The following is a 26,591-nucleotide window of genomic DNA, read 5'->3' as shown; positions in this document are numbered from 1 at the left end:
ATATATAATTTTATACTCACTCAAACCTTGGAGCTGGCTGGCTGTCACAACGCTCCCTCCTACACTGCAATGATGATATGTCAGCATCCCCACAGCCTATACACTGTGTATAGAACGTGATGACTCGAGGATACTTAGACTGCTGCAGCAGAGGGGAACGAGGCGGAAGGGACCGGCTCAAAGGATCGGGTGATCATAACTTTTTTTTTTGTTGAACCTAGACACAAACGAGCGGTTAACCTTTGCAGTGCGGGGGAAGCCCCACTGCAAGAGTTAAAAAAAATGTCCCCAAAGTTCTGCTTTAAAGTAAAAAATCCGGCCAAATGTTTTTGTTCTTTTGGATAAGGGGTGGAAGGGCTAGAAGGTCTACCAGGTTTTTTTTATTGCTGCTTGTGTCCCTTTTGAGAACTCTACACTTACCTCACAGAACAATGGAGAACCCAGAATTATACAGCTGCCCACAGGAGTAGAGGATGTATCTTCTAATGGGGACATCAAGGTAGAACTGTCCACGGGAGTAGAGGATGTATCTTCTAATGGGGACATTAAGGTAGAACTGTCCACGGGAGTAGAGGATGTATCTTCTAATGGGGACATTAAGGTAGAACTGTCCACGGGAGTAGAGGATGTATCTTCTAATGGGGACATTAAGGTAGAACTGTGCACAGGAGTAGGGGATGTATCTTCTAATGGGAACACTAAGGTAGATCTGTCCACAGGAGTAGGGGATGTATCCTATGATGGGGACACTTGGTTAGAGCTGTCCACAGGAGTAGGGATGTATCCTATGATGGGGACACTTGGGTAGAACTGTCCACAGGAGTAGAGGATGTATCTTCTAATGGGGACACATGGGTAGGATTCTCCCTCACTTTAGGAAACATTTGGGCCCAACAGTGATTGCAGCCAAACAGCAGTCACTATTCGGGTATTCTGATAGCTATGGGCGTCAAGGGACCCCGGAAGGCAGGGAAGATTCCTCCATTCATGCTGTTTAACAAGGATGAGGGAATTGAGTCTTTTATCTGGCTTAGCCCTGTTTATTGTGGATGGGGGAATGGAGGGTTTTAATTCCCCCATTGGGACCAACATTTTCCACTCACAAAAAAAAAAAAAAAATGGAACTGCTTTGAAAATAATATTTTAAGATCTAAACTATTAAAACGTTTTGTTTAGACCAAAGTTCTAGCAAACTGAAATGAGATCTTATTTATAGATCTTTGTTTATGTCGTCTTCTTTTAAAGGACATTATTTTCCTCCTGTATATAGATATGAACAGTGATGGGAAATGTGCAGCAAGAGAAGCACAGGAAGAGTCTGGAATGAAAATATCGAGTCAGCAGGAAGTTTTTGTTCCATGTAAGTGGTGAATCTTCCACTGAAGAGCGGATTGTTTTTTCTGGCTCATCAAATCTGTATATATATATCAGTAAAAACACAGCATGCATGTGGAATGACTCAGAACCAAGACTGGCACATGGGGTCCTGGAACAACACAGACACACACACACAGGACTTACGGTGCCATCACCCCCGCAGGCCAGGATACGCAATGATGGAACCTTCCGATACATCTCTAACCTGTCAGCGGGAAGAAAACAGGAACACAAACATCAGCATTAAAGTAGATCTAAACCCAAATCACTTATAAAGCAGGACTCCGGGCAAAACTGTTCTCGACCCTTGCTGTGGGGCTACCTCTGTACTGCAAGGGTTAAGTGCTTGTTTTCATCTAGGGTGTAAAATAAAAACAAATTATACTCACCCGATCCCAGGAGTCGGCCGGCTGTCACAGTGCTCCCTCACTGCAGAGATGGTATGTCCCTCGGTGTTCTCAGGTCCTATACACGGTGTATAGGACGTGATGACTCACAGGACCTTAGACCACTGCAGCGGAGGGGGAGAGAGGCTCCTGGGACCAGTCTAGGACACAGCTCCAAGGATCGGGTAAGAATAACTTTATTTATTTTACCACCTAGACAAAAACAAGAACTTGAAGGAGAACTATGAGGCGAGTGAAAATCACTGATCCTCATAGTTTGAAGCGACGTGTGACAATGAAACTGTCACAGGTCGGCTCAGTAGATCGGGAAGTGAGCGAACACATGCCGTTGCTCGCTCACTTCTCGATCTATCCCTGCAGAGAGTCGTGACTGTCACTCGTGGCTCCCTGCAGGGATTCCCCCCCTCCCCGCTCTGATCCTCCAGCAATGACTGGCGGAACGGATGGGGGCGGGTACAGTTGGCTGTGCCTCTAGATAGGCAGAGCCAGCTGTCACTCACACAGCTGGGTGGATCCAGAGAGTAATGTCGGGATCCGTCCCGGCTGCAGCGGTCTCGGTATACCGTAAGCTGTAGCTCGCGGTATACTGAGCTTTGGGTCACGGGAGGTCGCTAGTTTGTGTCCTCCTGTTACCCTGGGGAGAACTATAGGGAAAAGCACTGACCCCATAGTTCTCCTTTAACCCTTGCAAGGCGGGAGTAGCTCCAATGCAAAGTTAAAGAACGGTTTTGCCCAGAGTTCTGCTTTAAGATTTAACATTCAGGTAATTCCAAAAAGCTGATTTTTAATCTTTTTAAATCTGCAGCTTTCATGAAAAGGATATTTGGTGAACCTGCCTGAAGGTCCTTGTTCAGGCACTTCCTGTTATGGGGTGACAACTGCTCCTATGTTATTGCCCAGTCACATGTAGCCAAGCGGTCATGCCGACACACATTGCGCAGACATGGTAAGCTATTGTCACTATCAGGAAGCCAGCCCAGAGCAGCAATGGCCAGCTGATGCTCGAGTGACTGCATGTAGACAGGAAGTAGCCCCTAAGTGTCATCCAGTTGGGATTTAGATAGCCAGTGATTCAATGAGCTAGAAGCCAGTCTATAAAATCTAGAAAATTGGAAGTAGGAACATACGCATCTAAACCCAAGAACCAAGATGTAATATATTGCAGCTTACCCATCCTCAGATGTGGCGGCTGCATTCGTTTTTTTTTTATTACAGGCTTTTTTTTTACCTGGTCACTCTGCCAGTTACACACTTCCTGTCCCAGGGTGACAACGCTCAGCGGTTATGTCACCCCAGGAAAGACAGCTACAGAACATCTCACTCTTTTCATTACTGGAGGGGGTCACACACTCAAACTATGTGCTAGAGTTTGAAGAAGTAATACATGCTCCATCCCTTTATCTGTTATACACACAACCTGACATCGCCAACGTTTTTATCATGGCTCCAAATGTCAAATGAAATCTGGCTGGTCGGGTAATGTGAATACTTACGCTTCTCTTGGGCCACCTTGGCTGAGATCAAACACTTGTCGTGGATTCAGATACCACATAAAGGACTGAAGGATCTTTATGCCCTGCGATGAGCAAAAGATACACAACTCAGAACCTGATTTACCATCACGAATGAATGCAAATAAAATAAAGACCGTCACATGAACATGTATGTGCTGAGAAGATAATAGTGTGTAGGCCCAACGATTCCCAGAGGGAGGTGTTCTGCAGAGTCAAGATACACACAATAACTCTGCAAACCTCTTTCTCTTCCCCAATATTCTGCACTCAACCTTCAAATACCAGGTCACGGTTCCTCTACTTTGCCGGCTGGCTGATCACTTTCTTTATGAATATGATGGGAAAGATTTGCCAAAGCACATTCCTGAAGCAGCAAATACGGAAATTGTGACTAGATTTAAAGCTGATCTCGGGACTTTCCTATAGTCTTGCACAGTTGTACCGGCTCCTCTCCTGCACTGGAATGGCTTCCTCTGATTTCACTGCACAATGTGAGCTTCTTACAGTGTGCATTAGAAGCTGAAGCAGGTCAGACAGAGCCCACCTCATTTCCTGGCTGGAGGGCATCCAGCATCATCTAACCCTACACTTTCCCGCCTTTCTATCCATGGCCCACCCGTTTCATTCATTGGATTTTAGTTGTTCCAATCATGGAGGCTCAGCATCAAATGTGGGCATTACCTATGGTGGTCTAGATGCAAATATACCGCCTGCCCTGAAACACCAACTCCTTCAGACTGACATCCACCCATCAAGGCATTTTGAAATTTTCATAACTCCTCCCAAGATCCTGCCCACTGCTTGCATCAGGGCTGAGGACTCTTGAGAAGAGTACTGAGGCAGGGAAGCTACCGTGTTTCCCCAAAAATAAGACACTGTCTTATATTTTTTTGGCTCAAAAAAACACACTAGGGCTTATTTTCGGGGTAGGTCTTATTATTATTATTTTTTTTTAATGTACAACAATCCGCACTTATTCATGTAGAAAAGTCTATGTGTACAAAAATATGGTGATCAGGGCTGCTGTACCTTTCCAAGAGCAATGTGATAACCAATCGTTGGCCAGAATGAGCGAATCGCACTTTCACTATCGATTCCTCACAGGCGGAGTGCATTTGGAATCTCTGTGCCTGTGACAGGAGCCAGCGCTATAGAGGAGGCTGCGGCTTTGCTCCCTCCAGTGCCGCCTCGCTTCCTCTAGCCCTGGCTTAGTTGGCACCGCTGATTCCATCCTGCCTCTCCCGCGGCTCAAGTTCCCCCTTATGCCACCACCGGCCCTGGGAATGGTCACAACTAGGTCTTATTTTCGGGGTAGGTCTTATGTTTTAGCAATTCCCAAAAATAGTACTAGGTCTTATTTTCAGAGAAACAGGGTATGTACACCACCCTGCTGGCCCCTCCCACCAGCCATGATCTGTCTAAATTACATGGAGAAGCACAGTGATCACATCAATGGTCCTAAAATTAGCTATATAGAAAACAGAAAGGTGTTATTGAACATTTATTAATAGCTTGTGATGGGGGAAGGGGAAGCAAAATATAAGCATATAACCTTCAGCTTTAGGTTTGCCACTTCTTAATAGTCAGTACCTTGGCTCCATCTCTATTACTTGGTAAAGATGTGTTCAAGGTGGCCCGTGGGCACACAGCCCAACATAACAGTATAATGAAGGCATATGTACCTGATTTCCTCCACTCTTGGGGTTCACAAAAACGAGCACGGGCTTCATGAGGGGGCACGGAGTGGGTCTGATAACAAACGGTCGCATTCTTGGCTCCTAAAACCAACATTTGTTTTAATGAAATTCACCAAATGCAATACAAACCTCAGTCATCAAGCTGCCCCCCTCATTATTGTAGAGTCTCATTTCTTTATCTTGATATTAAAGCTGATCTCCAGGCAAACAGCTAAACTGCTCTCTCCTACTATCAGCATTTCTTTTGCTAGCACATGTGTACTGCAGCACAACTGATTGGCTTCTTGTGCTCCTTTACCCTTTCCCAAGCCGAGCCCTGCTGTACAGGGGTTGCAAGAGGCTGATACCAAGTCAAATTTAGGCACTTACACTCATTTCATTAAAAAGTACATTTAAATAATGAATTATTGAACACAGAGCTGCATCCTTTTGTGTCATTTATATCTGCCTGGAGCTCAGCTTGCATGCAGCGCACACAGATCTCCTTTATACGCTCACCTCTGTGCCTTTCTTGCTAGGTTTCCTCTTGAACGATGGTCTCTTCTTCTTTTTGCTGGACTTGATTGAACTCTAATGGGGGCAGGTAAAGGATGTCAGAGGAGGGACTGAGAAGCAGAGAGAAGAGGAAACAGGAAGATGTCACTGACCTGCGGCCGGCGCACTCTGACGATCCAGGTGGGTGGGACTATAACAGCAGCATGAGCGCCCAAGGAACATGGCTCTTCTATGTGGTGCAGCATGAAGCATGATACCTTGTTGTGGTACTGAAGAGAGAGAAAGTACAACACATCACATATTTAGACAGATTTAAAGGGAAAGTCCATACAAAACTGACATTGCAGTTTTGGAAAAAATTTGGGGGGTGGTGTCCACTGGTAATTTCTACCACCTCTTGGGGACTCCGGGAGATCTGGAGCCTCATACCTGATGCAACAACAGGAGTGTCTTCATACCACTGCTCTTGCATTCTCCTTAGTCTATTGAAAATCCATAAGGGAGAGCGGGGACCCCGCCTTGGCAGGTTCACAGACCTGGGAACTCAAGTGCAAGAGTCATATAAAAACTGGCAGATGGTTTAACCTCCTATCACAGCGTTGGGCAACTCCGGCCGTGCTTTAATAACACAGCCCAACATGCCTCTGCCGCTGGGAGACATGCCTGTAACTGTCAGTCTTCCAATGCCTCATGGGACTTGTAGTTCCACAGCAGCTAGAAGGCCGTGTGCACCCCTGCCCTATCAGTTACCACAATTGAAATCTCAGCTTTGGACAGACAGGTTTTACCTGCCATCAGTGGCGTCACAAGGGGGGGTGCGGCCCGCACCCGGATGACACCAAAATGAGTCACTTTGGTGTCACTTTGGTGTCACCCCCCTCTGAAAAGTCGGGCGCTTGGTCATGGACCGAACACCTGACAGTATCAGGAGAGAGGAGGGGACCCGGCGGCATACCTTATCCCGCCGGGTGACTGTCCCCTCCCCTCTCTGCCGGCATCCATCACCAAGATGGCCGCCGGTATCAGAATACTGCCTCGCGTGCGCGATGTCATCGCGCATGCGCAGTGACGTCTCGGCAGGGTGACACTCGTTTACCGCTCCGGGTGTCACCCAGCCTCGGGATGCCCCTGCCTGCCATCAATCTGACAAAGACAAGCTGGATGTTGTATGCTGCTATCTGGTGTCATAAATCACATTTACATTGAACTACAGGTAGAAAAAAAAACCTCCTGCTTGGCCCTCTCCCCACTCCAAGCCAATCTATCGTTTTTTCACTTAAATTAGGCTTTTATGACCTAGTTGTAGGAGGGTAATTGTGGAATATATCCATCTAGAAGTTTTCAAACGGTGCCCACAGGATATACTTCCTCAATGCACTGACACCATTTCACTCAGCCCTGTGTACAGGTACTTCCATGAGTCACCTCTCTCACAGAGCCTGCCGTCTGAACTTCAATTCAACGTCTGAACAATGTAACATTATCATTGCTTGCTGAAAGCAATGCATGATGGGATGTGTAGTCTTGAGAAAGGGAGATTGCATCCCATCAAGCAGCAGGGAGTGAGATGTAAAGCACACTGGGAGTACAGGAAGTTGTTGGAAGTGATGGGCAGACGGAAGGCAGCACTCCCTACATAAAAGGGATTTATACAAGTAAGCTTTGATTGTATTCTCAGAAACATCTCTAGTCTGTATTCCTATTACAATGCTGATGTTATAACAGGAGAGGATATGCTGGATTTACAACTCCTGTAATGGATTTCAGCAACAAGTCACTGTCAGAAAGGAAGATCTGCAGCCTCGTGCTGTATTGCTTTACACTCTCAGGTCAGATCAGGAGGTGACGGCACAGACAGACAGCCATGACACCGACACTTACCGCCAATTTGCACCAGGAGCAGCTGATTGCAACAATCTCTTTGCTGTGAAAGGCAAACTTCTGCTGAAACCCCTGAAAAGATAAACAACCTTTCATGAACTATAAGTGCATATTATTAGGCTATATAGGAAACAAAATCTACTTCTTCACCTCAGTTACTAAAGTGCTAGTAAAGTAGAAAGGGTTCAAATATCTCTCGCTCATATGTTTTTGCCGTCTATACCCTGCCGGGGAGAATTTCCTTAACTCAGGTGAGTACCTGAGCAGTTAACCCTTGCAATGCGGAGGTATACCCACTACAAGGGTCAAGATTAATTTTCCTGAAGTTCTGCTTTAAATGTTGACAAATACTACACATGTGCTATTTGAATAGAGTGTTGCCCCTTTTGTGAACCAGGAGATATTTCTACACAAATTATGAAAGAAAACAGTGAAAGAGGTAAAACATTTGTACTCTACTCCATTTTCTGCTGTATTACATATCTACCGGCCCTTTAAATCTAGACACAGTACACTTATGCCCCCAGTACATGCTAATAATGTCTCTCACCTTCCCACACTGCCGGCACTTCCCCGCTTGCCGTCTCCGATGAACCCAGTGATGCCGAACAATTACAGGCTACAGAGAGAGAAAGTCCTTGAGTGAGTTTAGTAAAGGGGAGAGCAGTTGTGCTAATTGCACTATAAAATCAGCAGTCTAAGAGACAGAGAGAATAACTGTAACAGATCATTGCAGAGAAACCATACAGCGGGTTTCTGAGCTATAAAACTGTAATAAGTTTAAGTGGCTCCAAAGCCAAAACGTATTATTTGTTTTTTCATTTTTGGAGTAAGGAATGGTTAGAACTTCTCTGAGTTTTTCCTTTTGGCATCTGTGTTGCATTGGACAAACATCTCTACACTTCCTGTAACGCAGACGTGACAGAAAGTGAGTGGAAATCTCTTCAAAAGTTAGTGAAGTCCCCTCTTAGAAAGTTGTCACTAGAACAAATGTCACCTTTGGTAGATTTTTATTTATTTATTACAGGTATTTTTATAGCGCTGACAATTAACACAGCGCTTTACATATTGCACACCAGTCCCTGCCCTCAAGGAGCTTACAATCTAAAGGTCCCTATCTCACATTCATTCATAGGGCCAATTTAGACCGGAGCCATGTAACATTCCAGCCTGTCTTTGGAGTGTGGAAGGAAACCCACAGAGGCACAGGGAGAATAAACTCCTTGTAGATAGTGTCACTGACTGGAATACGAACCAGGGACCCCTCAGTGCTGCAAGGCTTTACCTCTATTTCTGTTAGGCCACCAGAAGTAACAGAGAGGGTGAATGTCCCCAGTGGGGACACAGACAATAAGAAGACATGCACAAGGCCCTAAAAGAGTGCAACATCCAGTGCTTTCTTTTTTTTATGGATCTGAACACAGGTGTATTGTTTTCAATAGGAACATTCACACAGGTACTTAATCATGCACTGCATTCAGATCCATATCCAGGCCCCCAAAAAATTATTTGTCTGAGTACATAAATTTTACGCGTGCATGAAGTCCAAAAAGAACCCCACATATTACACTGAGAACAGAGCAAGAGAAATAGAATAAGAATTTTACTGATCTTTTATGCCGGATCTTTTTGGCCAGAAAAAACATGTGGATATGATCAGTACATGTCTTACAGCCGTGTGCATGTGGCCTTAAAACACAACAGGGGTTCTAATTCCTCAAAACTTGTCCAAAACAAAAAACAAAAACAAAAAAAGAAAGTGTGGGTTTTAGATTCACTTCAAATATGAACCCCAGCCTTCCCATCAGTCTTGCACAATTGTACTGGCTCCTCTCTTGTACTGAAATTGCTTACTCTGATTTTACTGGAGTAGGAGCCTGTACAACTGTGCAAGACTGAAGGAAAAGCTTGAATCCAGCATAAAAATTTTGTTCACATTGTAGAAAACATAGTTCATACCTCCCGTATGTTGCGTGACCCGGACTCCCGAAACGATGGCTTGCATCGGAAATTTATCTGCAAAAAACATATTTACAATGATTAAAGTTGACCTTGTGAGGGACCACTAAACCCCTCAATATGAGCATTAAACAAACAGGAAATATAACGATCAGCCATAAGATTTTTAACCACCCGCCTAATATTGGAGTAGGTCCCCCTTTTGCCGCCGAAACAGCCCTAACCCGTCGATGCATGGACTCCACTAGACCTCTGAAGGTATTCTATGGTATCTGACACCAAGACATCAGTAGCAGATACTTAAGTACTGTAAGCTGAGAGGTGGGGCCTCCTTGGCTCCCCACGTGCATCAATGTGTCTTGGCCATCCATGACCCTGTCACCAGTTCACCGGTTTTCCTTCCTTGGACCACTGTTGGTCGGTCCTGATCACTGCAGACCGGGAACATCCCACAAGAGCTGCAGTTTTGGAGTTGCTCTGACCCTGTCGCCTCACCATCACAATTTGGCCCTTGTCAAAGCCGCTCAAATCCTTACACTTGTCCATTTTTCTGCTTCCAACACATCAGCTACAGGGACAAAATGTTCAATTGCTGCCTAATACCCCCAGCCCCCACTTCCAGGTGCCATTGTAACCAGATAATCAATGTTATTCCCTTCACCTCTCAGTTGTCAGAATGTTATGTCTGATTGGTGTGTGTCCTTTCAAGTCATTTACATATGGAAACAGTATGGCTACAGTAGTCCACTGCTGCACTTAGTTTTTTTTCCAGTCATATTTATTAACAAGCCCAACACCCAACCCATTGAACGCCATGAAGAAAGAACCAGATGAGACAGAAGGCAGTGACCAATGATAAGGTGTGATATGGTAATAAAGAGCAACCAATCTGGATTCAGCATACTGTAGTCAGACTAGGTAAGAATATATTTCTGACTGCTTCCTAAAGCTGGCCATACTTTTGAATTTTGTTCAAAAATCCTTGTTTTCGGAACCATCGCTCAATTTTCTAATGGGGTCCAACCGACATTTATTTTCAATCATAATGATGACGAAAATCTTGGAAGCAGAAAAATATTTTCCCCCCTCTAAATTCTAACTGTATATGTGATTTTCGAATAGGAGAAATTGCATTGCCCTCTCACCACGGATCCAGGCTTGACAAAGAGGCAGGGGCCTCGAAACGCGTAGCTACCTAACCCACAGAGCACTACCTACAAAGACGGCTCTGAGCAACCTTTGACTCCACATCACCGCGTTATCTCAGCACCAGTTTGCGGTCTCCAGAGTCACTCGACTCTCTGACATCCACTCAGTGTGTACCTCATACTGCTGCCTGGCCAGCTGAGTCCGCGCAGCTCTCAGCACTTTACCGCACTGTTAGCCTATGTCCATCCAGGCACTTACCCACCCACCTCACTTTCATCTCATCCTGTACCCCGGCTTAAGCTACATTTTGCACACTGATTCCAGTGGATCTCTCCTCGAGACACAGTGACATCCAAAACGTGAGTGAGCTTTATACAGTAGTAGCGCTCTCAATTTATCGGTTTATCATTGCTCCACACAGGGCTCCTCACCCTTTTTTTTATAGAGCTTGGAGTTGTTACTCCATGTAGTGCACTCTTCCATTTTCTATCGTTTTAGTTAAGAATATATTTCTGACTGCTTCCTAAAGCCAGCCATACTCCAGTAGAATTTTGTTCAAAAATCCTTGTTTTCGGAACCATCGCTCAATTTTCTAATGGGATCTAATCGACGTTTATTTTCAATCATTGTGATGAGAAAAATCTTGGCAGCAGAAAAAAAAAATTTTCCCCCTCTAAATTCCAACTGTATATGTGATTTTCGATTAGGAAAAATTGCAGATATTGTAAAGTGCATGTTCTGGGCACAAAAGAAACCTGTTTAATATGTCTGGGATTCCATTAAAGTAGTAGGTCTGGATGACATTTTCTAGGGCTCTTGAATTAATGGTAGCAAGAGCGAATGCTCTGCCGAACAATTTTGACCAAATTCTAACAGCTTTTCCCACCATTAGTATTGATTGCAGTGCCTTACAGCAACCACTTATTCTCCTTTGTCGGGATCCGCTTCAGCTGCGGCGTCTCAGAATACCGCGAGCAGCAGCTCGCGGTATACGGAGCCTAGGGTGGCGGGAGGACGCTAGTTTGTGTCCGCCCGTTACCCTAAGGAGAACTATGGGGAAAAGCCTTAACCCCATAGTTCTCCTTTAAGCAGGTTGGAAAATGAAAGAAGAATGAAGAGTTGCTGTGGGCAACACAGACAGTTTGACATTGTGATGTTTTCATCCATGTGGTCCACTATTAATTATCTGATTACTTACCTTTTCCAACTGTTCAATGCAGGGTGTATGAACCACGATCTTACATGCAGCACACTTCCGCCGCGATGCCGACTTTTGCTGTACAATAGAAACAAAGGAGCATTAATGAATGGCTGCCAAAAATACACAATACACAGTAATTTGTTGTGTAATTTCCTAAGATGGTGCCAATATTATAAATCCATTTAAAGTGAACTTTAATAAAGCACTGGTGTGCCTGAAAGTCCTGCAAATACAGGAACCCCGTTGTGTGCTTAGACATATACACCTGTAGCCCACAATGCAATGCAATGCTCATAACACTGTGTTTTGCATTAGTATCCCCTTGTACTTTTCTACACTTTGTAGCATTACTTGCTGCTGGAATGAAAATGAATTTGAAATTTTACGATTTAATTTACAGGTAACACTTTAAATAAGCAAAATATTCTGAAGATGCAGAATGATTGTGAAACAGCTAATATCACAGGCAACATGAGAGATGGACTGAGGACCTCTCCAAGTCAGTCCATCAAGATTGTAGCTTCTAAATATTTTAACAAGCATATATTCTAGAATTGCAGGTGAGAGTGTTGGCCAATAAAGAGATAACATGGTCCACAATGGAATCTCTGTAGCTCTGCAGGAAAGAAACAGAGACAAGAGAAAAATTTAGAGAAGTAGGGGGATGAAATGGTGCGGGAATGAAGGTGCGTGAATTGAGAACAGGGGAAGGAGCAGGCACCCAAGTTGTCCATGTGCTCCTCACCAAAATGGATGCTTTATAATGAGGTAAAGTATTCAACTGGAAGTGAGGAATGGGCATACTGAATTCATGAGGTTTAAAATAGTAAGTAATTTCCTATGGGTGTCCATAAAAAGTGGAGCTTTATAATGAGGTAAAGAATTCAGTTGGAAGTGGGCACTGGCCATCTTGAATCCATGGGGTCCAATTAGTAAATATTTTCCTATGGGTGTCCATACAAATGGGAGCCTTATAATGAGGTAAAGAATTCAGTTGGAAGTGGACACTGGCCATATTGAATCCATGGGGTCCAATTAGTAAATATTTTCCTATGGGTGTCCATACAAATGGGAGCCTTATAATGAGGTAAAGAATTCAGTTGGAAGTGGGCACTGGCCATATTGAATCCATGGGGTCCAATTAGTAAATAATTGCCTATGGGTGTTCCATAAAAATGGGAGCCTTATAATGAGGTAAAGAATTCAGTTGGAAGTGGGCCATGGCCGTATTGAATTCATGGAACCAAATAGTAAACACTTTTCTATGGGTGTCCATAAAAATGGGAGCTTTAGAATGAGGTAAAGGATTCCGTTGGAAAGGAGGCCTGGGCATATGGAATCCATGGGCCCTAAATAGTAAGTCATTTTCTTTGGGTGTCCATGACCTCCACAAATTGTGTAAATTGTTTCTTCAAACCTTAGCAATAGCTTGATTGCTTGCTACTAGCGCAGGGGAGGAAACATTTATATGTTTCCTCCCCTGCGCTGGGAACCAGCAGGATTTTTATTAGGAGCCAACTTAATTGACAACAGCTAAACAAAACCTCAAAAAGGACAGTGCCAGCTGTAATTTTGAAGCAACATTTGCTACCCAGGCTCCTTGGATTAGTCCAGCCCTGTACTAGTATATATAAGTAGTTAGTTTAAACTGAGGTTTGGTGAGGAAGGGGTTTTCTTTGGTGAAGAAGTACAAGACAAAGATCTCTTGGGAAGAGGCAATTTAATACGGTTAAATATTTTGGACCAAAATCTGCTCAACCCGGGGCAGTGCCACCAAATATGCAACACATCTCAAATAGCGTTTCAGCCTCTAAAAAAGTCAAAAGGCTTTTTTTCCAAGTTAAATAGGGGAATGCGAGAATAACTATCAGCGTTATATTGCTGTCTGTTTCCCCGTTGCACATTTTCTGTTTCCCGTCTGGTCAAAATTTGCCCCCAGAACAGAAAGTGAGGGGAAATTTCCTTAATGGAACCCTGAATAGCAGTAAAACCTGAAGGTACTCATCTTCAATCTCCAATACACAAAGTTGGTTGGTGGCCTAGGTTTCCCCTAAAATCCAAATCAGAATCAAGAGGCATAAGTTCCTTCTTGGTGCTTATTTTCCAGCCCCCTTCCATATCTCTACAGTGAGGCATACTTAGATGACTTGGAAAAAAGGCAAGGGTGATATTTTCTTTCATTTTTACCAGATATTCTTTTCTCTAATAGCATAATAAACAGTAAACTAATAACAGGTGCAAATGCAAGAAGATCAGAAGCAACCGCCTCATGAAAGCCGAACATAAGAACAAAGTAAATATCAAATTTAAGACTTGAAAAGTCAATGCAAATGTTCTGTTCCTCATCAATCTGCTTATTTTAAACCCTAAATTAGATTTTTCAGCAATTTTCTTTGTTTTATCTTTCTAGGCAGGCGGAAGATGCATAATATAATTGAAGGAGAAAGCTTTTAGTGTGCCAGGATACAAAAGGGCCTTTATATTCATTGTTTTCAGTACTTCCTCACTCATTATTAAGATTTACCATCCTTAAATATACATAGCGTATATTTTGTATTTAGAATATTATATTCATTGTTTATTGCTGTCTTATTACAGGAGACCAGTCACTGACATGAGCTGGTGGTTGAATTATGTTGTAACCATATGGTTGCTCTACAAAATGATCGTTGCATAAAAATATATGATCCTTGCCACTTTTTAATACAGGAACAACTATGGGGTTGGCCTCACCTTGCTAGAGCATCAGTAACTGGCTTGGAAAACAGGATTTTTGTTCTCGTCATAAAATCCCATTTTCGAAGTCCATTGAGAGACACAGGATCCAACAGAAAAGGTAGAGGGGAAGCCGGAGAACCCCCCCCCCAGGGCCCTCCTGGAATAAAAGGCAATCTCATTTGCTAAACAATCTGTGGTGTTCCAAAAAACCTGAATAGCCCACATGACATCCAGTCAATACAGCCTCCCAAACACAGTAAACTAAACTGAGGCATGGCTGGTGTGGCCGGGGTTATATAGGCCCTAGGCAGGGCCAGGCAAACATGGCACTCCAGCTGTTCTTGAACTACATATCCCGTGAGGCATTACAAGACCATAGGCATGGCTCCCAGAGGCATGATGTGATACCAAGGTTGCCCACCCCCTCACTAGGGGCTCACCCACAGTTTACCTAGTGCTCATGCCACCTATACAACCCATGGTGAACATTGGATTCTGTGCCCCTCCGTGGGAGACACAGAAAAATATTTTGGAAGAAGTGCTTTTTCTGCACTCTTTTGGCATCACTTTATCATGGTGTACAGTGTCCGATTGTCACAAATGGTTCTGGAATATAACAAATGATTTGGATTTACCAGACTTTGTATACCACACATACAGACAGCTGTCATGATGCAATTTGCTATATTTGATGTGACCCCTGTAAAATAAAGCCAGGGTTTAAAAAGGGGAACGTTAATGGTTTCGGTTAAATCGAATAATTTTTGTTTTGATGTTTAGCAATTACATGTTTTTAAATGGTTATTTTATATCTACTTTTCACTGCATGTACGCAATATTTGTTTTGCAATTGAGCATTTAAATTAAGGACCAAGGATGACCAAGGATTCCCAGAGCTCTGCGGGTTATCTAAAAAAAACAGCACATCAGAGCTACCTGCTTTAGGGTTTTCTTTGTTGGGTTGAAACTCAGTCATCAATCTGACATGGGATGAAACCCTGCAAAGGTTACACCTGATATTAAATATTAAGATCAAACTTTAGCTAAAATATTTTATTTAGTTTCGTATAGAGCTGGAAAGGTTCTTTTAACATAATTTTTGTAAATTCTGACAAAGCATTCCGACCACTTGTTATGCTACATGTGCTGGCATCACCTGCTTCAAATGCTGATGCCAGAGCTACCCCCTTCTAAGCTGCCCAAAGTCTTTGAAGGATGGCCGACGATGCAATCATCATCAAAATGCACTCCGGAAACCAATCATCAGAGCGCTGCACAGACTTGTGAATGGGGAAGAGACGTGGGAAGAGCAGAAAGACGCAGGGAGAGAGCTGCCGGTGGGATAAATCATGGCCATATCTTTCCTGTAATAAAAACTGTCCATTGATAGAAAGTGGAATGTTAGCTTTGAAATTAGACGGCAGATGGCAGCATCCCATCAGACTGAAAACAGTCGGCAGTTACAGGAAGCAAAATGCGATTTGCAGGATATTTTCATGAATTAAAAACACTTTTCCTCTCAATACACTACAGAGATAAAATGTATTCTCTTGTGTACAGAGACCGCAAGAGCCACTTTTAGGTACTTGCCGTTGCTTGTATAAAAAATAATAAATACTAATAATAATAATGATGATGAAGTATTAATGAATAGAAAGCTAAATTAATTTGTGTCTTTTATAGCTGCAGAGATTTCAGGTTTCAAGTCCCCGATCACAATTACCGTGCGTTCGTGCAACGTGGTATAGGGCGTGAAGCAATGCGGTGCCATTGCTTGTTAATGGCACCTCAAACGGAGCTGGTAAAACACACGTCTTTGCCCACGCGTTGACATGTGCCAAATGCGCAAAAACGAGGTCAAAAGCCAGGTCGTGAAGCCAGGATGAATTATCTTTTGTGCGCATATGCAGCTTAGCGTACAATCCCGGCATCCATACCGTGCCAGGATGAATTTACTCCAATGCACATGTGTAGCTCAGTGTACAATCCCGTTATCTGTCAGGTACCGGGATGAATAAACTCCAAAGCACATGTGTAGCTTAGTGTACAAACCTGGCATCTGTTGGGTGAGCAGAATGAATTAACTCCAATGCACATGTGTAGCCCAGTGTACAATCCCGACATCTGTTGGGTGTCAGGGTGAAATAACTTCCATGTGCATGCGGAGAAGGAAGGTCACCCCAGGCCGGACAATTAATATGGCCAAAGACATCAAACCCAGAAGAGCAGGCAAAGATGCCAGCGGCAGAGCGGCAAGGGACATTATGGTACTGAAGTGAGGCTCTTTAGCTGGTAAGTCTGCCGTAATCTGCAAATATTCTGTGCATACTTGCAAATTATGGCGAAACCCTGGCCACTGGCAGCGGAGGTTAATTCTATTTTATTACAACTGCTTTTTTAATGTCTATGTCCCATTGGGGAGATTTCTCTTCACTTCCTGCCCCAGAGACACAACAGGAAGTGAGCAGAAATCTCACTAGAACAGGTGTCCCCTTTTGCATATTTCCCCCCACCTCCTGTTCTGTTCAAAACTATAACATTTGGGACTTTGCTATCATCTCCTATTTTAGTGACAATGGACACCAGGACAACCAGAAAGGGTGACTCTTTCCAGGAGTGACACGGACACCTGGTAGGGGTTTTACTCTTTCCTACTCTAATCTAAAATGGAAAAATACACTTTTGCCTAGAGGTGAACTTCAACCTTTCCTGTAATAATGGGAATCCTTTATTGGAGATGGCCTTGGGAGCCTGATGTTTAGGTAGAGATCACATGACCAAGGTCCTGTATCCGAAGATTAGAGGGAAGGCATATCTACCCCAGAAGCTCTCATTGTGGCCCCCCATCTCTCCACAATCCAGTATTTATCAAAACTGGAGCAGACAGAATCTGGAGCAGTTGCCCAAAGTAACCAATCAGCTTCTCTCTTCAGCTTGTTTAGCTAAGCTTTGAAAGTGAAAGAGAGAAGCTGGTTGGTTACTATGGACAACTTCTCGGATTGTAGTTGCTGCTTGCAGGATGCCCGGTTGCCAAAACTACACAACCTGGTTTATACCGGGATACTGCTACTGTCAACACGCTAGAGGTCTCCTTACCCCGGAGTGCCAACATGTGCAGATCCACATCCTCCAATACTGGAAAACCTTTGCAAAGAATTTCCGTTCTGATCCAACAAAAGGTCAATGATGCATAAACAATCACTTGTGCAACCGAAAGAGGAAATGTATCTGACCAGCGGAGTTCTGGAGAATTTGATCTGTACTTTACAATCTACAAATAACCTTCTAGGGCCGTGGTCACTATCTGAGGAGACAGTGGTCCTGATATGACGCTGATGTGGCTCCCAGCAGCCACTTATTGGACTATACCCGTCTCTTTCTAAACTCCCGCTGCCTTATAGCTTCATTACAAGATGTAAAGATGATCTCCGGGAGCAAATACTGTTTAAAACAAGAGTCATGTGTATTCTTCCTTGAATCTTGGTGTGCTCTGTGTATTTCTTCCAGATTTGTGCAGTAATCCAGTGTGACACTTGGAGCTTCCTGTAATAAAGACCGGTCACTGCTAGTCTCTCTCCTTGTGCAGGGTGACTGGTCCTGTCTCCGCCCACTCCTGTAATAAAGACCGGTCCCTGCCGCTCTCTCTCCCTGTGCAGGGGGACTGGTCTTGTCTCCGCCCCTCCTGTAATAAAGACCGGTCCCTGCCGCTCTCTCTCCCTGTGCAGGGGGACTGGTCTTGTCTCCGCCCCTCCTGTAATAAAGACCAGTCACTGCTGCTCTCTCTCATTGTGCTGGGTGACTGGTCTGGTACCCGATCCCTCCTGTTGTTTTCTGCAGGCAGCCTGTAGTGGATGGGGCCCGTTGGGCCCCTCCCCCAGCTTTGCTCACTGCACAGGCTATGCACTGCAGAGTGATGCTGTCACCTCTACTGTTACTAGGTAATAACTAGGTTTCTAAAGGCATTGGTGTACACAAAGTGAATGTATATATTTTGTAGCTATTGTGGAATATATTTAAATGACATTTTGTGCCTGGAGTTTAGCTTTAAAGAGCATCTAAAAGGCATTTTTTTTCTGTTTTGGACAGAGTAGGGAAGGGTTAGGGCCCCTGTTGGGTTTCTGACCTGGTGCAATAATCCTTTTTATTGGTAAAATAGTATTGTAAAAACACGATATACGCACAATTGGAGCAAGCAAACTGTCCTCACTGGATAAACTTTCAGTCCAATTTGACAGTTTGCTTGCTCCCATTGTGAGTATATCGTGTTTTTACAATACTATTTTACCAATAAAAAGGATTATTGCACCAGGTGAGGCGCCCGGTGTTTCTTTTTTTTTTCTGTGCAGCCTTCAGGATCCCTTGTCTGATGCGGGGCAGCCATGCCGGAATCCTTTTAAAGGAGAACTATGGGGTCTATTTTATTTTTTATCCGATTAACCGATTAATCGAACTTAATAATCGGCTAACTAATCGATTGTAAAAATAATCGTTAGCTGCAGCTCTAGGTCAGTGCTTTTCCCCATAGTTCTCCTTAGGGTAACGGGAGGACACAAACTAGCATCCTCCCGTCACCCTAAGCTCAGTATCCAGCCGTGACAGGAGAGCAGAGAGCCGTGACAGGATCGAGAAGTGAGTGAACGCCGGTATGTGTACGCTCACCTCCCGATCTACTGAGCCGACCTGTGACAGTCTCATTGTCACAGGTCGGCTAGAACTATGAGGTGAGTGAAAAGCACTCGCCTCATAGTTCTGCTTTAACCCTTTGGACCACAGGAGGGCTTTCCTGGTTGTATACATTTGGCGCTGGCTGTGTCAATATTTTGCTTGGGAATTGTCCCCTGTTGGGTTTTACTGTCATGGTGACTGCTGGAAAAACGGTATAATGATTTAAAGAACATTCTTATGTAAAATACAAAGTGCAGGAATCGGAAGCGGCCATCCTCTGGGGTACTGAACTTTACAATTGTTATAGGCATAAAGCCGATGTCACACCAGTGGTCCCAGTTGCTGCGAAGAATTCACCAGCGGCAAGATAGCTATGCAGGACATAGCAGGGAAAAGAAATACTCACCTGCCTTTATGTGTCACTTTCTCACCAGCTGAATATGCGACACATTGATCTTATGCCAGTGCCTTGCATTCTGCAGTGTATTTTGTCAGCGAGTGAGAGACGCCTCACTAATCCAGCCACACAAGGGAGCTACACCTACAAACAGGTGAGTTTGTCGCCTTCCCCTGCACATTTTAGCAATGCTGTCCTCTGCCATTGGAGGAGGTAAGTAAGGGCCTGCTGGGAAGGATAGCACAGCTTAAAAGAGAATTAAAGCCAAACCTTTTGGCTTTAGGTCACTTAAGTACATTTACTAATGTACTACTATGATCCAAACTCAGCGTATAGCAGACTACTGCCTGCTATATGCTGACAGTGCAGAGCAATGTTGCAGCCAGGATTGAGCCAGACAGTATTGTTGGGATCCCCCCTGCTGCCTGATTGACAGCTGGCTCGGCCTCTCTAGAGTCAGAGCCAGCTGTGCCTGCCCCCTCCCCTCTTTGTCCCTCCAATGCGTGCTGTAGAAACAGTGAGAGGGGAGGGGGAATCCCTTTCAGTGATAGTTACTGATCTCTGCAGGGAGAGGCCATGAACTGAACGATCTGTGGTTTGTGATCACTCAGTTCTCAAGCTATAGAGCCGGTGTGCTGTGGAAATGGCCAACTGGGCGAGATCTCCAACACGAAAACGTCACATCCGTTGGAGATTTCGACGACATGGCACATTTTTCCAAGCCTCGTCGACTTGCCCAATTGCCCTAAGTGCGCCTGTGCGGCCTCGCAATCCTCATCGAGTTCTCCAACTGGAATCACTTCTTGTGCCATCGGATGCCCGTGCAGGCGCACTACTGCAAATTAGAGAATGTGATACCGCTCTTAGGTGGCAGCGCAGTGACGGGAGTTGGAGATGTCGACAAGTTGGACATCTCAATAGAACACTAGCATGTGTCACAGGCCAGCTCAAAGTATTAGAAAGAGTATATTTTACTCTTTTACCAATTGTTCTCCTTTAATGTATTTAGAGTGCTCGGAAGAGGGGCTGTTTTTTATTTAGGAAATGATGAGCGTTTTCTTTAAATCTGCAGCCATCATTAAAATAATACCAGGTTACCCCTCCATGAAGATCCTGTTACAGCGTGACAATACTGTGTCCCCATTTCCAAACTGTGCTCCTGTGTTGTCACACTATTACACACTCGCCCAATGGATGCTATATTCCTTCCTGAGAAATGCCATCTAGCTATTCCTGGACAGCATGCAGACAGGAAGAGGCTGCAGGAGATCAGCAACACTGAGAAACAACAAAGTACAATGAATGAACAAAAATTATTGAAAACAAGCATTTCATTGGAGACTATCACTATACCTGTATCTTAGCTGTGCAGTTCTGCTCTCCCACGTAACAAAAATCTCCGGACACATTGGTTTCGAACCAGAGGTGGTCACCGTACAAAGCCGACTCCTAGAAGAGAACAGCAGAGGGTATAATGTCTGCAGTAAAGTAGCATGTCATTGTTACACAATATCTGATGGAGCAAGAGTCATCCAGCATAGGTCTTGGGGCTTTCATATGACAGATATCATATTGGAAAGCCTATGCTGAAGTTAAAGCGGACCTTCACAAATCCAATTCTACCAATGCATCCCTCTCTGTATATTGATTGACAAAAACATAGACATGTCAGGTGTAAAATGCTGTGATGATGATGTACTTACACTTGCAGAATATTCACTTCCTGCTTTGAAAGGGCAAAATGACTTCAGTTTGCCAAAGCAATGCACACTGGGATTGCCTTGACATCAGCAGAGTATTGCTGGGAAATCTCATCAGTAATCTCAGGAGATCTCAGGGAAAGGCATTTTCCTCCCCTGAGATGATGTGCATGGTCACATGTCCTAGCCACACGTGCCAGAAATCCAGGCAGTAACAGGAGAGCTAGTAATCTATCCTTAGTAAACATGGCCACTGTCAGAAGACTGGGGAAGAAAAGAGAAATAAGGAATGCAAAGACTACAAAGCCGGCAATTATCTAGAAGTATGTGTTTGTAGATTGTCATTACTAAACATTTCTAAAGGTGTCTTTGCTGTTATTTTAAAGATATGGGGATAAGGTCCGCTTTAATGCTTAATAGAAGGTAAGATGAATTACATAACTGGTACCTGTCCTGTTACCTGTCAGGTATTGTTATCTGCAGCTTTGGAATATTCCCAGGTCAATCTTAAAGTGACCGTCTATTTCCTGCAGCATTGGATGTTACAAATGTATAAGGATGGGGGGGAGGGGGGGGGGTAAATGACTATAGGCTATGCCCTAAACCAGTGGTTCTCAACCTATGTAACCTCAGGACCCACAATTGTCCTTGGTCATTAGGTCGCACTGCAATGGAACACACGGCATTGCGGTACCACGTTCTAGTGCGGGCGCTCGAACTGTGGGTGGGAAGTGCGTTTGGGTTGCCATTCAAATGACTGGCAACACAATGCACCTCCCACACCAGAACGCACAGTAGGTGTGATTGGGTGATGTAGTGCATTAATCGCATTGGACTGTGCGATTAAAGCACTGTACTAGTGTGAAAGGGCCCTCAAAAACACTGAGAGACACACACAGACACAATCTCACACACATATACACTCCCAAAAAAATTATTTTTTCTTTTTTTAAGATCCACCCGGTCTCCCTAATTTACAAGAACTGGACTGGATTATTAGGCTGGGGTCCAGTGTGGGCTGCTGTGCTGTGATGCTGCTCTATACATATCTGCATTGCTGGTACAGCTCCCTTGCGCACCCTGTAGAGATGACGTCACTTCAGTCCAGGCTCCTCTACAGGACATGCAAGGGTGCTGCAAGCAATGCACATATGAAGGGAGCTTCCTCACGGCCATAGCCCCAGCCCACCCCACCTCAAGCTGACACTCGGCGCTGAGCAGCATATTTTGAATGGCTGCCTGGTGCGGGAACTGCCTGTTTTGCGCTAGGGAGAGGCTGAGGAGCCTCTGACCTAGCAAAGTGGAAGGCACACAGCGACCCACTGAACACGGAGTCGCGACCCACTTTTGGGTCACGACCCACCAGTTGAGAACCAAGGCCCTAAACTATGACATTTCTGTCACTCAGCCTTTTCCTAGACAACACTGCTTAAGTACATGCATTCAAATGCTGCATTTAACAAAAGATAGGACATGCAGCTTCTGAAGAGACGCAATGCAGGTCAAAGGCAGCCTTCTGAGCGGTTATCTTCACTACTCTATGGCAGTCAATGGGATTCTGCTGACTTGTCTTTGGCCTGCGTCTCAGATGCACGTCAAATGCAAGAAAACAACGTTCTAAAAGAGCTCTCCTACAAAGATGAAAAGTTGTTTGAATGTAGCCAAGTGGTCTCTTGAACGAGGTGAAGGTCTTTCCGGTAACACATTTAGGCCTCATTCACAAGGCCGTGCACAAGTAAAGATGTGCACGTTTAGGTCTGCGTGTAGCTGCGTCCTGTCATAGACACATACAGGCAGCTGCACACGGCTACACACACCAACTGCCCTTCTGGGCGCAGGTCTCTGCCTGAACATGCACACTGTATGGCTGTGCATATCCGTGTGAATAAGGCCTTACGCTGGCCATATACTGCGCCAATTTCAGCTGAGTCCCATAGGAACTTTGGCAGAAACAGTGAGCCAATGAGCTGCAGTCACCGTCCATGTATTCTGACAGCTACAGGTGCCGGCTGTCAGAATACAATAGCCAGCAGGGGAGATTCACCTATCCTTGCTGTTTTGCCTGCATAGGAGAATCAAGCACTTTTTCTCATTCAGCCCACAGAACAGCACTTTAAAGTAGAACTCCGCGCAAAACTTTTCTCAACCCAAGCAGTGAGGCTTCCCCCACACTGCAAGGGTTCAGTGCTCATTTTTGTCTAGGTGCTAAAATAAAAAAAGTTATACTCACCCGATCCTCAGAGTCAGCTTGCTCTTAGACCGGTCCCTGGAGCCTCTCTCCCCCTTCGCTGCAGTGATCTAAGGTCCCATACACTGTGTATACGTGATGAGGTTGAGGGACATACCTGTGCTGCAAATGAGGGAGAGAGAGGCCAGAGGGAGCGCTGTAACCCAGCTGGCTCCGAGGTTCAGAGTTATTCTTTAAACAATCTCAGAGCTGAAGTGAGATTTCAAGATTTTTGACTTTAAGGGATTTTATTATCCTGATCCCGACTCATCTGAGGCCCAGTCGCTGCGGACTGTCAGTTTTTGCAGTCACCAAGAGGAAACATGATCTGAAACTAGCTTGAAGGCATCGCCGCTTATAGACGCACCTCTTCCGGAAGTGTTCTCAGCTTCTCATCAGCGAAGTCAGAAGAGAAAGTCATTAAACACAAAAGAAGGTTTGTAGGCGATAAAAAAAAAAAAAAAAAAGGGTTGAAAAATAAAAAAAAAAAAAAAAAAAAGGGTTGAACAATAAAAACAAAGGCGGCTCCGGCATTGCCAACATACAGGAAGACAACAGCTCCAGATGAGAGTTCCTTCCGTTGAATAACCTTTAACTGTGAATGTGCCACCAGAGGTCGAGAACACAAAACAGGAACAAAAATAACACAAGGAAAACTGTAAATGGAACAGGGAGCTAAAAGAACATTTATGTAATGTTAAAGGCTCGCTCTGGTCATCAGAAAAAATGCCCCCCAACCCTCCCTCCCAGACACTGCAAGGGTTAAATGGTGTAGGGGTAGAGGAATAAGCTGTAATACAATTCCTCGATACAGCAGGATTCTACCATGTCGTGCAACTGGTCCCTCAAAGACATTCCTCTTCGGCGCTCTGGCCAGAGGCTGCACTCTGACTTCATCATGTTCAACGCAGGAACAGCAGACCTGCATTGGGCATGAGGACAGCATAGGTCCGCCCACAACCCGGGGCATCGGGAGCGCCGGCAGTAGGGAGAGCGAGGAAAAAGGCAAGTCCACGCTCAAGACAAGGAATCCCATTCATGTCTTTGGCCCCTGTTCACACGTGTTTCCACTGACCGTCAGTGTTGTAGGGGAAAATGGAGCCGGCTTCACAGGGCAAATCGGGAAGCGAGTAATGACCCGCCTCCCTGATTGGCTGGGAAGCCCGCTTCCCGGCTGATCAGCAGAGCCGGTTGAACAGCCTACTCCTTGCTGATTGGCTGGAAAAACGGCTTCCCAGCCAATCAGCATGGGGCCCGCTTTCTGAGCAATCAGGAAGCCGGGAGGCAGTTCATTACTCGCCACCCGGCTTCCCGATTGGCCAGGAAGCAGGCTCCACGCTGATTGGCCAGGAAACCGGCTTCCCAGCCAATCGCAAATCGAGCCGGCAAAACAACATGGAGCCGGCTTCCTGGACAATCAGGAAGCCCGATGGCATGTCATTACCCACCACCTGGCTTCCTGATTGCTCGGCTTCCATGCCAATGGAAGCAGCGGTATTGGTACTCCGTATCGGCAAGTACCAAAAGCAAAAGATCAGTACTCATACTCGATTCCCGAAAAAACGGTATAGGTGCATCCCTACTTACAAGTATAGGAAATGCCGGTGTAATGGCAGGTGGAACCTTAAGGTTCACACCGAATATGTAGGGACTGCACTGGCTGCTTTTTTCAGCACAGCCCCAATGCAAGAGAAGGCGATCTGCCTGGTCACGGATGGGCACAGTACACACACTTATGTACCCGACGTCAGCTGATGCTGCGGAGAGCGTGTAGCCAGTGCCCAGATGTAACAGGGAGCGGTAATGTCGGAGCATTCTGAGCCCATAAAATGTCAGAAAAAAAAATCCCGGTAAATACTAATACCAGGAAGCGGCTGTCTTACTCTGCAAAATGTAAACTGGATGTAATCAGTTTTGCAAAAGAGCATGGAAAATATTGATTTCTGAATTTTGGTTAAGAAAATTGAGGGGCGTCCTATACATGGGGGCGTCTTATAGACAGAAAAATACGGTACATAGTAAACTGTAGATGAACACATGATAGGATCAGGACGATCTCTAGATAGATTTACTCACGCTCCAGTCAATGGTACTCCGTATCTGTGATGATTCCGAGTCGCTGTGCAGGATGTTGGAGGACGAGGTGAGGTGCTGGGCTCCAGATTTGGCAATTGCTTTTCTGTAAGAAAACAGTATACATCTGAGAGTGGGCAGAGGACCATTTCATATTCCTATGCAGCTCATGTATCTGCTTATAGTAGACCAGTCCAGTCTTCATTCAAGTAATGTATGAAATATTTGCGCCATATATAAAAAAGGTACCCACCATGCACTGACGTCCCCTACCATATAACAGAAGTAAGACTCCCTGGACGATGCCATACCCACTGGCGCCATATTTTAGGACTCCTCATCATCTTTCTGCTCACAGATGCCAGGCCACAACTTTTTCATGGCAATAGGAATCCCTTTGGATTTGCTTTCCCTGAAGTTCTAGCAATTAACAGTTGATGAGAGGAATGGGGCTTAGCTAAATTTACATGTTTGCCCCCTTTAGTTTCACTTTAGCACATGCTTAGCTGCGGCAAAACTACAAGTCCCATGAGGCATTGCAAGACTCTGACAGCCACAGGCATGACTCCCAGAGGCTTAGACCTGATGGGATTTGTAGTTACACCACAGCTGGAGTGCTAAGGTTGCCCATTCCTACTTTAGCTTCAATGTCAGTGGTCAAAGTTCTCCTTAAGTCTAGGAACTGCTTGCCAGCTTATTGCCGGACATCAGCAGATTGCCCTATAGCGGTTGTAAAGGTTGTAAGCGGTTAGACCGGACCTGGAGCCTCTCTCGCTCTCCCTCCACTTCAGAAGTCTAAAGTCACTGAGTCATCATGTTCCATACACAGGGTATAGAATGGGAGGACGCAGAGGGACATACCATCACTGCAGTAAAGGAGGAGACAGGCAGGAGGGAGCCCTGTGACGGCCGGCCAGCTCCGAAGATCGGGTTAATACATTTTTTTTAACCTAGGCAAAAATGAGCACTTAACCCCTGCAATGAAGGAGTAGCTCCACTGCAAGGATTAAGAACATTTTACCCGGAGTTCTTCTTTAATAAGCCCAGCAGGCTGCTTAGCCGATAAAAAGTTAATTTCCCAAATGGGACAGCCAGCACTATTCAACCTAGAGCCCGCCCAAGGCCATATAC

General features: G+C 44.9%; 1 protein-coding gene across 1 annotated transcript in view; it reads right to left on the bottom strand.

Annotated features, from left to right (window-relative positions):
- DGKZ (diacylglycerol kinase zeta) overlaps positions 1–26,591 on the bottom strand; it is a 79,850-nt gene that overhangs the window by 47,472 nt on the left and 5,787 nt on the right. The window contains exons 2-12 of the mRNA XM_018568900.1: positions 25,464–25,566; positions 20,814–20,909; positions 11,678–11,755; positions 9,331–9,387; positions 7,922–7,990; positions 7,372–7,443; positions 5,643–5,759; positions 5,494–5,565; positions 4,981–5,076; positions 3,278–3,360; positions 1,522–1,582 (exon numbers count right to left, since the gene is read on the bottom strand). Coding sequence (XP_018424402.1) covers positions 1,522–1,582; positions 3,278–3,360; positions 4,981–5,076; positions 5,494–5,565; positions 5,643–5,759; positions 7,372–7,443; positions 7,922–7,990; positions 9,331–9,387; positions 11,678–11,755; positions 20,814–20,909; positions 25,464–25,566 — 904 coding nt within the window. The remainder of the gene's footprint in view (positions 1–1,521; positions 1,583–3,277; positions 3,361–4,980; positions 5,077–5,493; positions 5,566–5,642; positions 5,760–7,371; positions 7,444–7,921; positions 7,991–9,330; positions 9,388–11,677; positions 11,756–20,813; positions 20,910–25,463; positions 25,567–26,591) is intronic.

The sequence above is a fragment of the Nanorana parkeri genome, unplaced genomic scaffold (genome assembly GCF_000935625.1).
Source record: "Nanorana parkeri isolate BGI_ZX_2015 unplaced genomic scaffold, ASM93562v1 scaffold1260, whole genome shotgun sequence".
Classification (NCBI taxonomy): Eukaryota; Metazoa; Chordata; class Amphibia; order Anura; family Dicroglossidae; genus Nanorana; species Nanorana parkeri.
Note: the sequence above shows the minus strand (reverse complement) of the source record. Positions and strands in the feature narration are given on the sequence as shown.